This window comes from Lissotriton helveticus, chromosome 1_1, assembly GCF_964261635.1.
Source record: "Lissotriton helveticus chromosome 1_1, aLisHel1.1, whole genome shotgun sequence".
Lineage (NCBI taxonomy): Eukaryota > Metazoa > Chordata > Amphibia > Caudata > Salamandridae > Lissotriton > Lissotriton helveticus.
Window position 1 is genome coordinate 1,154,324,107 of NC_136057.1, and position 17,289 is coordinate 1,154,341,395.

The following is a 17,289-nucleotide window of genomic DNA, read 5'->3' on the forward strand; positions in this document are numbered from 1 at the left end:
GCTGGGTACCTTCCTGCTCTGTATCAATGGGCGAGCAGAGGAGAACTCATCCTTGATAGTCTCCTTTTCCAGGAACACACATTCTTCGTGTACAACAGGTAGCGAGATCACAGAGGTACTTCTGCAGTACATCAGGTGCCAGTGAGTTTATGTTTGATAAAATACTGCAGAGGCCAGCATTATTGGTCTGTTAGTCTTCACTATACATCCCTATAGGTGTAATATTTGGGGACTGTGTTTGCAAGGCTCATCTCTACGACACAGTTGGAGTAATAATTTGCTCATTTTATTATTACTCCATCAGCAAATACGGCTCTGTGAGGCAAGTAAAACAAGCTTGGCTTTGCAAAGCGCTAGCTAGGATTTTGTAAAATGTGATGTTAGAGTGAGCCTCCATTATCGCAATCTACCTAGCCTCCAGTGACAGAAGGAGAATGTCCATTAGGGACATCTCTGCAAACCTACTCTTGTTCAGCAAAATGGCTGATAATTTGCCCCTCACATATATGGTTTAAAGGCCTCCTCAGAGGATCCTCCTGCTGTCAATGGAATTGCCTTTTAGAGTAAAATAGTTCTTCACTTCCTCAGAGATGTAGTTTTGATCTCTGGATCTTACAGGCACCACACACTCATCCTCTATAACTGCCTTATACTGCTCCTGCTACACTCTACAGGGGAATGGTTCAACAGACCCAAGTTAGGATCAGCACATGTTTCACTGTGTGTAGCTTGTTATCTGGCATGAGAAATCTATAATTAGGCCACGCTCGGAGCAGTGCAAGGAAGGACCCCAAGGACAGCAGGCTGGTAAGGATGAAGGGTGAAGGAGCATTCACCCCAGCAAGCCCTTGAAAAACTCATGCAATGGCAAAAGAGTGTCCAGGGGAGTCACGCCAGGTCTGCTATATTGAGAAGATGAGTATATTTCTTAGGAGGATCACCAGCCCCAGGGTCACCCCACAAAGCCAAAAGGACCTCTACAGCGAACCCGTCAGGCTAGAAAAAAACTGTTAATGTCCATCAGGTGAGTCTCCTTCAGAAGCACCATATTTACCCCATATCGCTTTATGGACTGTTCTTATCGTAATCTTCTGCAACAACCTGTTTATATTCCATGTGATAATTTTAATTGGACCCTGCTGAGTCAGTGTCACGTCTACTGCCTTTGTGTGGTTAGGTATTGTGCTGTGTGTCACTAAAGAACAATGTGAGTTACTTGTCATAGCCAGCAAATGACGTGAAAAAATTAGTAGGACCATTTACGAAACTTCCACCCTCCTCCCCAACCTACACTTCTGAAACTTGAAACATCAGCCGATAATTCCCTTCATCCCATGTGCCAACAGAACCCAACCATCTCCTGTTACCCTCAAGCAAACGGAAAAATGATAACCATGAACAACAGTTTCAACATTACTTTCAAATTGTCCCATACAGGTTACTCACCGACTGCAATTCAGTGCACCTTCTATTAACACCTAGATGGTGCTAGCCATTTGTATTGTTTTTATACATTCCTTGTAGTTTGTTCATGTGCTTGTATGACACTCTGGACAACATCTTATACCCTCATGTTTAATCAGCTCCCTTTTCCTACGGCTGGCTTCCTTGTCGAGTCGGAGGTTCTGAGGAGTATCTTTTTCCCTCCCAAGACTTTTCACCCATTGTTTGGGTTGCTATGTGTCTACATTTTTGTTCCTTAGGGTCCTTGTCAGGAAGATGTGTCAACTCCCTGCTGCAAGTTACTGCTGTTCATATATGGTCGTCCTTCAGCCCCGTCCCAAGTCTGTTCTGGATGTACAATAATGGTTCGTATTTTGGAGTAGGACTTTCATCCTGGCTGGGACAGAAGCATATATTTTAATTCCACTACCCAAAGCTTGAGTTTGACATGCTAGAATGACTTTCTCTGTTTCTGGACCACTATCATGTAGTCTGGGAACTACATAATTATTTTTGCCTCGAAATGCACCTCTCCCTTTTCCATCGCAAATCTAGGGATAAAGTCCTAGTCATTAAGGTTTAAGAATCTGGCAGTAAGAGCTCTCGGAGGAGCCCCAACTAGCAGCCTCAAATTAAGGAAGCAGTGTGCCCAATCCTCCAAGAAGTAAGAAGAGATCACAAGGTTGAGGACTGTGTCCTCCAGAGCAGAGACATGGCCCTCCACTTTCATGAGTCGGCCCACTGTGTTACTAGAGGTCTGGTCGGCCCGGAAATCATATTTGCTTTAAGAATCATAACTGTAGAGACAGGGTCAGTCCTATGGGGCTCTGCATTTCCAGTGGGCGCAGTTACTTGGTCTTTCGAACCCCCTACCATAGGGTCAATCTCCTTAGTGTATTTGTCCATTCTGCCCTGTAAAGAGACTGCCCCAAATTTTTCCATTACTGTACAGCAGTTTGGATCACCTCAGCTCCCAGGACTGACTGACCTCTGCCTCACAATAACACTCACTGCCACCTGCCATTTCTATCCCCAGAAACCGGGTCGCAGTCAGCATGACAGCAACCACCACGGCAGGGCCTGACTTCGCACAACCATTCAGCTGTGGTCCGTCATCTTTGGTCTGGCCGCAGCACAGCACTTAGCACCATAAGACCTCCACAGTCCGGGGCTGAAATCCATGCCACTGAAGTCAAGGTAGCCTGGCTGATGCGGGGGATCCTCTGAAAACAGTCCCAGGATGCTTGTTTACCGTGCAGCGAGGACCTTGGCATGGCAGTTCGGGCTGGACTGTTCCCAAAGGAAGCAGGGTCAAGACTGATTTGCATATGGTTGAGTCCAAACTGGAATGACATAGTGAGCAAAAACAACAATGGATTTAGGCCCAGATCTCTGTACTGCGGGTAAATGTTTGACATTGTTGCGCACTCAGTCCATCAATTGTTCTTTTTTAAATGTAAGGGTGCATCACTACACTGGGTACCCCAGGTCAGCTCCTAAGTAATTTCATCTCAAAAGGTGTACAAGGAGGCCTGGATGTTGGTAGATTCGAAGGTGCAGATCCGCTAGCAGCAAGTGTCTGCCATGCTGCATATTAACCCCCTTCCCCCACAGCAACCCCAGGACGCTCTGTTGATGCAGAGAACAATTCTTGAGATCAGGTTCACTTCTGTACATCCTTCCTTTCCAAGTCTTGGCGAAGTCAAAAAACAGCTGAGCATAAAAGTGGTACTTCCTCCTCCCCTAAATATATAAGTTAACATCCTATGATTCCAGGCAAATCACGTAATCTCCCTGTGCCTAACAAAAATGAATGTGTCCTCATGTAAGGCAACTGGTGCTCGTGTAAAGCGCTCTGATACCCAATACCTTCGGGGCAATTTTGCGCTATATAAAACTAAGTAAAAAAAAAATATGTATGGTGAATCAAGAGCTATCTCAGACAAAGTGTAAAGATCGCAAGTATTTGCAAATCCAGATAAAGTCCAGCATCACTATAATATGGGGAAGCAAGTTATCTCCATCATCATCATCATCATCATCATCCTCCTCCTCCTCCTCCTCTTCCGATGTAACAATGGGGCACATCCAAATTGAATCAGAATCAGAGCCAAAAAGGGCTTCCACTCTAGCATCGAGAATCTGGAGATGCTGGGGGAGTCGTTATGAATATAGGGCTGTGCCTTGTAATTGGCTATCACTGACAAAAAGATCTGAATCAAGGGTCAATATCCACGGATGAAGTATCCATGTCACTGGAGCCAGTCGCAGCTCAGGCATAACAACAGCCACCTACATTTCCATTAGAGGTTTGGGGGCATGGAGTAGTGCTAAGGGTAGATTCAACTGACTCCCAGCAGGATCAGTTGGTGCAAGGGGGTGGGTCTATCAGCAGGAATATGCCGTGGCTCCTTGTGGCCAGAAGGAGTTCCAGAGGGAGTCAGAGTCATGTTAAATATTTGTAGCATGGCTACTTTGAAGGCAATGCTGTGGATTTGAAGATGGCCCAGGGAAACCATAGTACGTTGGTTTAAGTTTAGAAAGGGCTCAGAGGAAGAAGACAAAGTTAGGATTGGGCCTTGAGGCTGCTGACTACGTTACCAACTCATGAAGCAAAATATCTGGAAGTCAAGGAATCTTGTTTGTGTTTTTTGTGATTCTTTTTGGAAGCCTTATCCTTTGACTTAACCTATGACTTACCAGACGGAGACAATTTGGATCGCGACCAGACTGGTTTCTAAAGTTCGATCATGTAAAGGTTGGGCCCTCTCCTCCTGATGCACGAAGGAACATTTGTTGAGAGAGTTGAAGATGTTTGGCCCCCAGATAGTGAAACACTCAATAGGAGTGCTGGTTGCTGCCCAAATGCCAAGAATAATACCTGCATCTTGGACACCAAATTGCGATATACTTTATTAGAGGATTCCGTCCACCAAAGAAAGAAACAATAGTAGCCACTGACAAATTGCCCCAATACAAACAAAGTTTACAAAACTCACAAATACACATTTCTGAGAATTGACCGCAACAATCAGAAATCTCAAGTGAGCGATACGAAATTCAACTACACATAAAGCAGCAAAATGGTTGCTGTGAATCATAGCATAGATATCCACAAAATATTTGCAAATAGTCAGAACAGGTTCAATCCAATCTTGTCAGTAAAATGCATCAAAACAGTATGAGATGGCGGAATAGCACCCAGCTATCCATCCCCAGATGCCTTAGCTATTAAGCAAGTACACCCTGAATGACAGGAGAAAACTGTAATCTCAATTTGGACAACCAAAGCAGGACATAGAAGAGCATGAATCACCAATAAGAAAGGAGAAAATCATCTAACTGTCCAATAACTCCCCAGCCCAAGCAACAGGTTAAGGCACATCTGAATAAGCAGACATTTGTCACTCCCTACTATTGTGAAGGTAGGAATTCAGAAAAAAAGAGTGGTGTTTTCCTCAAGCTGACATCAATTCTGCCTGGACCAAAACAGGGTTATGCCAGGTATGATCTTACTGGACAGACTTTGTCACAGGCACCAGTGAGATGAAAACATGGTCGTTAAAGGCCAAGCCAACAGGCCACGGAAGAAAATCTAAAGAATGAACAGCACACAGCTAAATGTACTTTGCACATTCCAGGTGATGTTAAAGAGCTAGAGTTTTGCTCTTTCCTTCTCCCTTCATCTCATCAACCTCTGTGTTCCACTTCCTTAACAGTTGTAGCAACAGGAGATCAACACACATGAAAACCTAGCCCAGTTGGCTGTGCAGCAGCAGCAATGGTTTACCAAGCCATCTGCCTTCAGGGTGCTTGCCCATCTTTGAACAATAAGCCAAAATTGTTTGGTGATACAGGCAACACCACCATCACCCATCTTACAGCTGCAACTAACAAGGTCGTGGCTTAAGATGTCCAAAGAATAATACTCAACATAACTGGTTGATACAAATTAGGGGGCCAACAAAGGCAGGAGCTGCCACATTTGATCACAGCAGTCTAACACGCCAGTGAGGTCAATGTAATCATCGAGCCCTCCTAAATAAAATAAGCATCAAGTCTAATGGGTCACTATTGTCTTTTAACGTTATGGCAAAGGTGACACAGATCAACTAGTTACATGCTGGAGACCCAGAGACAACGTTCACAAAACAGAGAGCATGGAAGCAAAATTATTAAATGACTCTTGCCATCTGAACAGACAGATCCTTAACCTCTCCACCATGACAATTGCAAGTGAAGTAATAGCTTGCATGTGAAGCCATGCCTAATTCCCATTGAGGACGTTCAAGGTATTGCCTAGAACATAGATAAATACACTGCAGAATCCAAAGGATCAGAAATGCTCTTGATTGGTGACCAAATTCTATCCACCACTGCTATGGAGACATCTGATGATCAGAAATATAGAAAGAAAGAGTCTCCTAACTGGAACACAGGCCAAAGCAGAGGACATAGCACATCTTACTAAACTGAATCTAAAAGTTTTAGCGAGTCAGTCATCTCAAAGCCACAATGTTACTGGTGTTGGAAGCAAAATGCTCTGTAAATACACCTACATGATTTGGACCTGTGCCCATATCTGGCAACAACAGATAATAGGCCTCTGAGATAATCAAGGTAGACAAAATTGAGAGAAGAGTTTCACAGTTCAAAGCATAGCTAGAGATGGCACTTGTACCCAATGATGCCAATCAAGTGTCTTGAAAGGAAAAGATAAAAAGAGATCCGATAAAATAACTTGCGTCTATGCCTTCTGTGTTTTATACAATGGTGCTTGTCCCCATCATCCACATCAAAGAACTTGGCTGAGCAACAGATGACACGTCCATGAAAAATTGTCGTAAGGAGTTTAGTGGGGAATCGGCTATACATTTTCTCTTTGTGGCTCAACTCAACTTTAAAATTATTGAGTCACAGGCCAGTTATATAAGTCATAGAAACCAAACCAACACACAGCTCTAGGCAGGTGGATTTGAGAAAAACAACCCGGGCCTGCTTGAATGTAAAAGGCATGTCCAGTATGCACAGGTCTAGCTATATGTATAAGACAATCATTTTCACCAATAAATATCCAGAATATCAGCATCAAACATTCTTTCAGTGAACATCTACAAATGAACCACTTTTGCTGAGCGATCTCTAAGAACTTCTGGACACAAACGTGCACAGGTGAACACATTATGATCATTACACTAAACACAACCAGGAACCATACCTTGATTTAAGATGAAAAATAAACCACAGCATGTATCAACATGTTAAGCCATTAGTTTCCAACTGAAAATAATAACATGGATATGATGTCTAATGCCAAACAGGATATTGATCATTTGTGGTTCAATTCAGTAACTACTAAAAGAGTAATGGGCCTGATGAGGAAGTTATGTTTCAAGTGTCATGTAAACAAAAGAGTTCTACACTAAGTACATACATATAATGGGAAAGAACAGAAAAATGCGACACAGTTTTCTTCAAAAGTAACAACATTACTATTTTAAAATGGTTAGAATGTAAACTACCAAATGCTTACCTGCAGTGGACTTGAAGAAAGTCTGTCAGAACCATGGCTGTTCAATCCTAAGAAAATGTATTGAATAAAAAATTAACCATGAAACAGTAATGTCTAACATCCTGATTAATCTTAAAAGCAATTTTCTACCAGGATATCTCCCACTAACCCATATGAATTTCATGCAGACTGCTTTGGAATTACAAACGCTCCAAGAGTGAAACACCAAAGACACAATAGACTACTGTGAAAGTGAAAAACATGAAAACAATGACAAATCTAAATTGAGATATGATTACCATGATATTTAGTATTTCTTTTGTATTGCTAAACTTCGTTGAATGTATCTGAACAATATGAAAATCAATCATACCTGATAACACTTCTGAAGATCAGATTAAACATGCCTATGGCCAAATGAAGCCATAAAGCCACAGATCTACTGCACTGATACATTTGATTTTAATAGATGTACCATATTTGAGCACAATGACTCCAACATTAAGCACATGTGAGGCATTATCATGTTGATTATTAATTTACTGTAAACAGGCAGGCCTTGACAACTCTAAAATGTGCAATGTGATTTACAGAGGATTCTGGTATCTCAAGTGAACCATAGGAAAGATTAACTCTAGCAGTAGACATCTTTTGCCAGTGAAGCAAAACAAGCAAGTAAGCTTACAAAATTATTAGGTGAGGAAACTATGGAGGAGCCTAACACCAAGACTACAGCCTAAAGAAGAATTTTGTCTTTGCCTCACTTCAAAGGTCTTCCACAGCAATGGCCAAACCTATGGATGAGGTTTCATGTAGGCATGCATGAATTTTCAATTACGCTAGTGAAATTGCAAAATGTCTGGAATTTCGTGTTACATGAAATTTCTGAAATTATGCCATTACCCCGGAACATGTAGTTATGTTCCATTCACAGCAAAAGTTTATTGCCAGCATACAATAACATGAATGGCCAGAACACGAGTCGCCGTTGCTCAAGCTAATTGTGTTTTTCATGCTATTTTGTTTTTAAGAGAATGTTAAAAGTACACAAGGATGCATTTCACACTAAAATATAGAACTAAATGATGGATTTACATCTCACAGGTAATTTTCCCATAATGTTGCGTAATTACGTGAAAGCAAATTACACAACTTTTGTACACCCCTGGCTGTCCATCAAACGTACCCCCTCAGATGACTCCTGGCAGTAAAATTCATTAGACAAAAACTGTCACTGCCATTTTAAGTGTCTGGCTGTTATAAACTAGTTTAATGCTTTTTTAATTGTGTAAATATTTTTAACCTCTTTTTAACTATATTTATTGATGTATGTTTTAAGCCCACTCCCGTGATTTAGCTGTGAAGGCTCAGGGATAGTATTCGGTCATGCACTAGCACTTTTTGAATTGTACATTCTTGTACACTTGTTGATGATAATGTGGCCACGTATATTATGTATTGTGTATAAATATCATGTATTTTGTATATCTTTATGATGCAATTGCAACGAAATAAAGATTATTGAATTGAATTGACTTCAGGACATGGATGAGCCTCCCCAGGCAAAAAAAGTACACCCTGGATCGAGTCACCTTCTCAACTACCACATCTTCACCCACCTATCTTTCATCAAAAAACATCACTGTTTTATGACAATGTTAGATAAGCAGGACTAATCTCCTACAGGACTACCACTTATTTAGACCATGCTGCAGCTAAGAAACAGCATCTGTTTATGTTGTTGATAATGCTCTTTCATCCTGATCCTACTTCACCTCTATGCAGCCTTTGCTATAGTCAATCACCAAGCACTGATCCACAACATGCAAGCCCACATGGGCATCGAAAGATATGTATCACTACAGAACACTATGTTCCAATGACTCACCAAGCTTGCCAACTGCCATAAATTGGCCCAAATGTTGCCAGATTCCAGAAGCACCCCATTTCCAGTGAAATACCCAAGGGCTGCATACTCCCCCTCACAATTTTCAGTGGGTAAATGTAACTTCATAGTTCCAAGACAACATCTGTATTTGGTAACAGTGACAACTGTACTACAACAGCAGCATCAGGAACCACAAAAACACTAATGATGCACCCAAATGTACCTCCAAATCATTGCAGAAGACAACATCAAGCAACTCAAAAGCAGCAGTGTTCTCATCTAGACATGATGTGAAGTGCCTACCTAAAGCTCAGTCTGATCAAGCCTAGATTTCTCCTGCTACCCATTAGCTCCAAATACCCACAGTTGTAAGTGTGACTATCGAAAATAAATTCGGAAGGCTTCACGCCCTACCACCAGTTGCCAACCAGATCATACTCACTTGAATTCACCTGCAACACAGATCTCCTTAAAACAAATGCCAGGAAAGCTGAGGAAGAGTAGTACAAGCTACCCCTCCTGAAACAAGTGAAATTGTCTATCTGAAACAGACATCAGAACAAGCCCTACTCCTCTCATCTGGATCAAGGTAATATTCTTCACAATAGCCTTCCCAACATCACATCGGTCCCAGTGAAAGGAATTCTGTACCATGTCTCAGTGGTCTGAAAATGTTTGATCACTTCTTCTCAACACTGAAGGAACTGTACTGACTCGCTTTCCAACCCTGCATCATGCACACAGCCACAAATAAGGGCACTGTGCACACTTTAAGAGAAAGTAACCAACTAAGCAGGAAGACTAATGGCAGGACCCTGCCAGACTGGAAACAAAGACATGCAGAAAAGAAAAAAGCAGAAAGAATGTCTTTACTTCTACACACTCTGGTTCTGCAACAACAACCACATATACAGAAGGGTAAACAGTCAAAATATCGAGTAAAAAATATCGAATGGACATAATACCGAGTTTAAAATATAGAATGGACAAAATATCGAATAGACATCAAAAATATCGTTTTTAAGGTAAGTAATGTAATATCAAATGTTAAAAATATAGAAAGTTAAAATATCGAAGTATATAATATAGGTAATTAAAATCAAATTTTTAATAATTTCGAATTTTTTATAGTGTTTTTTATGTTATTATATGTGTGAAAAGTGTGTATTTATGTTCTAATTCATTTTAATTAATGAATTTTTTTTTTTTTTTTTTTGCGTAATTTAATTCTGTAGCGGGTTGTGGGTTTATAGGGGAATAGGGTGGCAAGTAATTTATTTATAATTAATTAAATATGTACATTTATTTATTGGTATTACTTTTTAATAATTGGTAATTAATTTATATTTGGTAATTAATTAAATTTTAATTGGCAATTAATTTTAATTAATTGATCAATTGCTAATTATGTTAATTTTACTAATTTATTTTCTGTAGCGGGTTGTGGGTTTAGGGGAATTGGGTGGTAAGTAATTTATTTATAATTAATTAAATATGTAAAATTATTTATTGGTATTTATTTAGAATTAATTGTTAATAAATGTTTTATAGGTAATTAATTAAATTTTAATTGCCAATTAATTTTATTTAATTGATTAATTGCTAATTATGTTAATTTTACTAATTTATTTTCTGTAGCGGGTTGTGGGTTTATAGGGGAATAGGGTGGGAAGTAATTTATTTATGATTAATTAAATAATTCAATTTATTTAATTGTATTTAATTTGAATTGTTAATTCATTTTTAATTGTTAAATAATTAATTGTTAATTTGTAATTAATTTGTATTAATAGGTAACTAATTGTGATAATTCATTTTAATTTGTAATTTTAATTGATTATTATATTATATTAAATTGGTAATTACTTTTAATTAATTTTTTATACATATTAATTTATATTTTTTTAAATAATATATGAAGTATTTACTTTCCCTACTGTTGCACTCTCTGGAGTGGGAATAGTAATTTTAACCCCTACGCTATCCAATGCTTTCCCTACTGTTGCACTCTTTGGAGAGGGAATAGTAATTTTGACCCCTACGCTATCCAACGCTTTCCCTACTGTTGCACTCTTTGGAGTGGGAATAGTAATTTTACCCCTACGCTATCCAACACTTTCCCTACTGTTGCACTCACTGGAGTGGGAATAGTAATTTTTACCCCTACGCTATCCAACGCTCTCCCTACTGTTGCACCCACTGGAGTGGGAATAGTCATTTTTACCTCTACGCTATCCAATGCTTTCCCTACTGTTGCACTCACTGGAGTGGGAATAGTAATTTTTACCCCTACGCTATCCAACGCTTTCCCTACTGTTGCACTCTTTGGAGTGGGAATAGTAATTTTATCCCCTACGCTATCCAACGCTTTCCCTACTGTTGCACTATTTGGAGTGGGAATAGTAATTTTTACCCCTAAGCTATTCAACGCTTTCCCTACTGTTGCACTCTTTGGAGTTGGAATAGTAATTTTCACCCCTACGCTATCCAACGCATTCCCTACTGTTGCACCCACTGGAGTGGGAATAGTAATTTGTACCACTATGCTATCCAAAGCTTTCCCTACTGTTGCACCCACTGGAGTGGGAATAGTAATTTTAACCCCTACGCTATCCAACGCTTTCCCTACTGTTGCACTATTTGGAGTGGGAATAGTAATTTTTACCTCTACGCTATCCAACGCTTTCCCTACTGTTGCACACACTGGAGTGAGAATAGTAATTTTTACCCCTACGCCATGCAATGCTTTCCCCACTGTTGCACCCACTGGAGTGGGAATAGTAATTTTTACCTCTACGCTATCCAACGCTTTCTCTACTGTTGCACTCTTTGGAGTGGGAATAGTAATTTTTACACCTACGCTATCCAACGCTTTCCCTACTGTTGCACTCTTTGGAGTTGGAATAGTAATTTTTACTTCTACGCTATCCAACGCTTTCCCTACTGTTGCACACACTGGAGTGAGAATAGTAATTTTTACCCCTACGCTATCCAATGCTTTCCCCACTGTTGCACCCACTGGAGTGGGAATAGTAATTTTTACCTCTACGCTATCCAACGCTTTCCCTACTGTTGCACTCACTGGAGTGGGAATAGTCATTTTTACCCCTACGCTATCCAACGCTTTCCCTACTGTTGCACCCACTGGAGTGGGAATAGTAATTTTTACCCCTACGCTATCCAACGCTTTCCCTACTGTTGCACTCTTTGGAGTTGGAATAGTAATTTTTACCCCTACGCTATCCAACGCTTTCCCTACTGTTGCACCCACTGGAGTGGGAATAGTAATTTTTACCCATACGCTATCCAACGCTTTCCCTATTGTTGTACTCACTGGAGTGGGAATAGTAATTTTTATCCCTACGCTATCCAATGCTTTCCCTACTGTTGCACTCTCTGGAGTGGGAATAGTATTTTTTACACTTCCGCTATCGTACGGTAATAATATTGGATATTATTTAATTTTATTATGTTACTATATATATATGTTTTAACAAATATGATTGTAAAAAATTTTTTTTAACTTTCATTAATTATTTAATTATTATAAGTTAATTGAAGTATTTTTAAGTATATTTTAGTAATTAATTTTTTATATTAATTTGATTTAACATTGTTTTTAATAAATTCGATATTTTTATAAACTATATTTTTGTAAACTATATCTTTTACTCGATATTCTTGTACTTACCTGTTTGTAGATACAAACTCGATATTCTGCCTGTCGATATTTTGTCGCCGATATTATGTCAGTGATCCATACAGAAGTGCTCCTAGCACCCTCCATTTAAGAAAGGTACATTGCACACACAATACATCAAAGAGCACTACTTGCCTATATGACATGAGCCACCCCATATCTAATATTCTGCCTCACTGTAAATGATCAAACATCTTATCTCAGGACTCACATTCCTTGTTCAGCATGCCATTGCTATGAAATCAGGTCTGCTCTACACAAACACCAGTTCATACATATATAAAAATCAAGCGAATTCTCTTCCCTAAGAAATCTAGGCACTTACATTCCTTCACTGGAAGATCCAAGAAACAAGAGGCGGGTTGCTTCTAAAAAAAGAGGATCATTATTGGACCCTGGGATTTATTCTCTTGTCACAATTTGTACAGTTTCACTGAGTCTGTTCATACGAACGTTTCATTTCATACGTAATGTAATCCTTTTGTGCTGTATAACTCTGGGTAATTAATTACTGGTACTTATCTTCAGTATACCATTTATTGTTCTTATCTGATCATTGTTCTCAACTGCTTCCAAGATTAGACTCGCAAAACATATGCAGTTACTAATTTGTCCAGTACCCAGCACATAGGATGAGGATTCCACTGGCCTCTGAAGGCACAATTTAGAATCTACCAGCATCTACAGCTGTTTTCCGTTGTAAGCATTTCTATGCACTAGAGCACATGATAGGAAAACTGCAAATGTTCAAAGGATAGTGAAGGGGTTAAAATATAAACATAATACTGAGTTAAGGTAATACTTGAATTGCAACAGTGTGTTAATTTTATGGGACGGAATAACATTTGGTAAGCTGTGTATCCAGAATCTGGAGACACAAGTTACCAATAGCGAATACTTTCTTGCATTCAATCAACTAACTGTGACTGATCACGTCAGTTTGTTCAAATAAATTAGAATTTTCATATGATATATATGAACAAAGGCAATAATAATTCACTTCTATATAAAAGGTGCCTAATCTGTTTCAACAGTACCTGGTAATCATTGTTCATTTACCTTGTGCAAATTGTTGATCCTCAACTTCAGTAGAGGCAGTGGGTAACAGGGAGAGCGCTCCATCAACCTGAAGGTTGTCTTGCAGGGACTCTTTACTGCCTTCTGTTGTATTTGGATGCACAATCATTACTGGTATACTGGATTTTTCGCCATATAAAACATTCTGAACTGTAGATTCGGCTGATCGCCCCTCGATTTGTTTGTTGTGTGGTTTGAAGTCCATTTGCTCTGAAAGTGACAAAGTACCAGTTTCAAAGCTTGACTGAGATGCATGCCCAAAGGGACTCCACCGAGGTTTTGCTTCCTCAGTATCAGAAACTAATCCCCCAATCTTAATGTGAGATTCGCTTGCATGGCCATGTATGTTCCAACGTGGTCGCGATAACACCACGTCAGACACATTTTCTCCAATTTTGATACTAGAATCGGATGCATGGCCATGTACACTCCATCGAGGCCGTGAAGATGCCACATCAGAAACGTTTTCACCAATTTTGATATTAGCTTGCGAGGCATGGCCATGAACATTCCATCTGGGTCTTGTGGGCTGTATATCTGAAGCATACTCTCCCACTTTGATATGAGCAGTGGAGACGTGACCATGTAAATTCCAACGAGGCCTTCTTGGCTCAATTGACGAATTATATTCCCCGACCTTAATATGGGAATCAGAGGCATGCCCATGTTTATTTGAATGTGGCTGTGAAATATCTATATTTGGCACATACTCTCCTATTTTTATGCTGGCATCAGAAGCATGACCATGAATGTTCCATCGAGGTCTTACTGATGGCACGTCAGACACATTTTCACCAATTTGTATGTGTCCCTGTGGCACTTGTGCAATCACAGGTCTAATGACTGTATTAAAATCATAGTCTTCAGTGTCTCCTTTTAAAGGCTGGGAAAGATCTGACCCAATGTCTTGTAAAGCTTCATCTACTGCTGAATTATGTACAGTTGGGGTCGTGGGTTGCAAGGCCGACTTTGGCAAGAAATCTTCAATACTCACATCAAGCAAACACATATCTGATGGACTTTTGTTTACGTTTTGTGGACCAGATTCTGGAGACTCAATAGTGTTACTTGAGTCCAGAAAAATCAATAGTTCATCAGAAGAACCACCTCTTTCCAGAGCAATAGCAATCTTTGAATTGTCCTTGCATTCATTGTCTCCTGTTAATTGGTTTTCTGTAGATGAAAGCTGAAATACAAAGAATGTTTTAGCAAGGTTGAGAGTTTTATATCAAAAAAGCATTCATGCTTTATTTTCTAGAAAACATGAAATATATTTCCAGCTAGTTTTATTTCCGCTAAGAAGAATAGGAATTTTGCTTACACACAGGCAAACGTAAGAGTTTAAATATGATACACAAAGAAAACCAGACCGTGTGCGCTCCTTCTGGAGCGAAGATAAGAAACTAATTCTTTACAGCGCTTATGGGCCAGGTGGTAGATTTTTCATAAAATTGACCCAGTGGCCTGTTGTATTTACATGGGGTTAGGTTCTGGTTTTTCTGTTGAACTTTGAAGTTTATCAGGATTTGTATAATAGTGTTTAAAAGTGTTCTTTGACGCTTCAATCAATGGCCAAATGTTACAGACAATTTTGTTCATCTGTTTATCGTTTTTTCAATTTAAAAAGTACAAAATACAGCATCTGTAGACACATTTCACATTGTTCTATGAAAGTCTACATAGTGGCCATGAGATAAATTGGAAGGCAATACAGGTAAGCTTGTGGAACAACAGATACAATGTCTAGCAGAAAGGTTTACATAATAATAATATGGTTGCTAGGATATATATGTACTCAATAGAAATGCGGTGCAATGCACAGCCAACAGGATATTGACAAGGATAGTAGGATGTTATGTAAACAGAGGTGAACATTTCAGAATTAAGAGAACAACAACAGATAAATGGAATAAAGGACAACAAGAACAAAAACTCACTTGAGCCCCTCCCCTTCCCCACACAAAGCAACTGGCATCATTTTTTCAACAAAAAATCCTCATAAAAATGACCAGTATTTGCAAAGAACTATCAGAGCAGGAATGACGTGCCAAGGCCATTCATCAGGCAGTTGGATCCTTAAACGTCTACCACCCTCTCCCCCGCCTACCATCGAATAGGTAAACCAGGAGTGGGTTGTGTGGCTGCCTGAAGGTCTGTCAGGATGGTGTTCCAGTTGGCCGCTATTGGGTACTTATGAAGTTCCAAATTGTCTTCCCTGTGTATGGCAGTAATCTCGGTCCTGGCCCATATAATCAGAAATTGGGTATAGTCTACAAGGGCTTGAGGTTTGTGTGATGTTCATCTTCTGGTAATAATAATAATAATAATCCACATTTGTAAAGCGCACAATCACCCGTTAGGGTCTCTAGGCGCTGGGGGCCGTCGGGAAGATTAAGCAAGCTATTGCCCAGAGTCACAGGGTGCTGGACTAATCTGCCGCCGGTGCCAGGGATCGAACCGTGATCCCCAGCTTCCGGAGTCAGTCGCCCTGGCCGCGGCGCCACACCTCTTCCATTGGTAATGAGGTGCTTGCTATCAAAAACCCAAGATGCAAGAAACGGGACGTGGCTTTGTGTTTTTTATCTCTATGATAGAGACCTTTGAGGCACACCTCGCATGCGTGTAATATAGGATGCTCTGTGCAAGCAGGGTATGACTCCCTGCCAATACTAATGGAGGTAGTGACACCTAAACCTTGTTACATGTTTGGCCCTCAGTTTCAATTGCACTAGGTCTTTCACAGCCTGATCAGTTAACCCTCACCCTGCACATTTCCTTACATTTTGCCCATGCTGGCTTGCACTGATGTCTCGGTTAGCACAGATCTTGGGAGGGTTATGTGAGGGTTGTGGGGCTGTGATTTTATTTCCCTTCAAGAGATGATTTCTACATCAAGTATAATAGTGTTTTTTACATTTAGGAGACAGGCTTATAGCCTCCATTCCCACAGCCGTCCAGGATCCATAAGGATCAAGCAGCCAATGGCAGGGCCTCAAGATGTTCTATCGCAATCCACTCCAGTCTCTCTCCAGCCTATTTTCCTTGCTATAAAGCTCCCGGGAACCAGGTCAGCTCAACACTCATTTTAGGGGCTGCATTGTGGGGGATGTTCTTCCCAGTCTTGACTATATGGAGTCTGACCACAAATTCTCGCTTGATGTGAAACTCTGGGGTCTTTTGCTCTGAGGGGATTGAGATGGTGGAAGAGAGATGACAGGACCTAAAACTGAAACAGAGGTGTCCAGAAGTAAATGCAGGTTGACTCAGTATAGCAGCTGGCCCAGGAAGTCAGAGACCTCTGGCGCATGATGGGCATGTGAGCTCTGCAGGAGTAGAAGGGGAGATAAAAGCCACAGTGGAGAGTTATTTCCAACATAGTGATGTGCTATTTCGACATGCAGGGGGCCTGGCCTGATGAGAAACTTGATCCTGGTCATGTAACCAACCCATGAAATACATTGTGTTGGAGGGTTTTCCATTGGGCCACAAAAGCACCTCCCCTATCGTTACTGCTAGCTACAATGCTATTGGCAGTTCCGCAACTGCCAAGGAGAGTCACAAGAGGCTACACGAGTGGCTGTAGGTGGAAACACTGTTGTTGTTACAGTCAGGTAGGAGACAGGAGGGAAGGGACTGAGGTAGAAAGCGGAATTAGGAAACTGTTGGAGG

The 17,289-nt window shown here is 40.4% G+C and overlaps 1 protein-coding gene across 3 annotated transcripts in view; it reads right to left on the reverse strand.

The window, feature by feature from the left end:
- TUBGCP6 (tubulin gamma complex component 6) overlaps positions 1-17,289 on the reverse strand; it is a 610,570-nt gene that overhangs the window by 221,375 nt on the left and 371,906 nt on the right. For all 3 annotated transcript variants that reach the window (XM_078678997.1, XM_078679005.1, XM_078679003.1), the window contains 2 exons: positions 13,603-14,806; positions 6,977-7,023 (listed from right to left, as the gene is read on the reverse strand). In XM_078678997.1, coding sequence (XP_078535123.1) covers positions 6,977-7,023; positions 13,603-14,806 — 1,251 coding nt within the window. The remainder of the gene's footprint in view (positions 1-6,976; positions 7,024-13,602; positions 14,807-17,289) is intronic.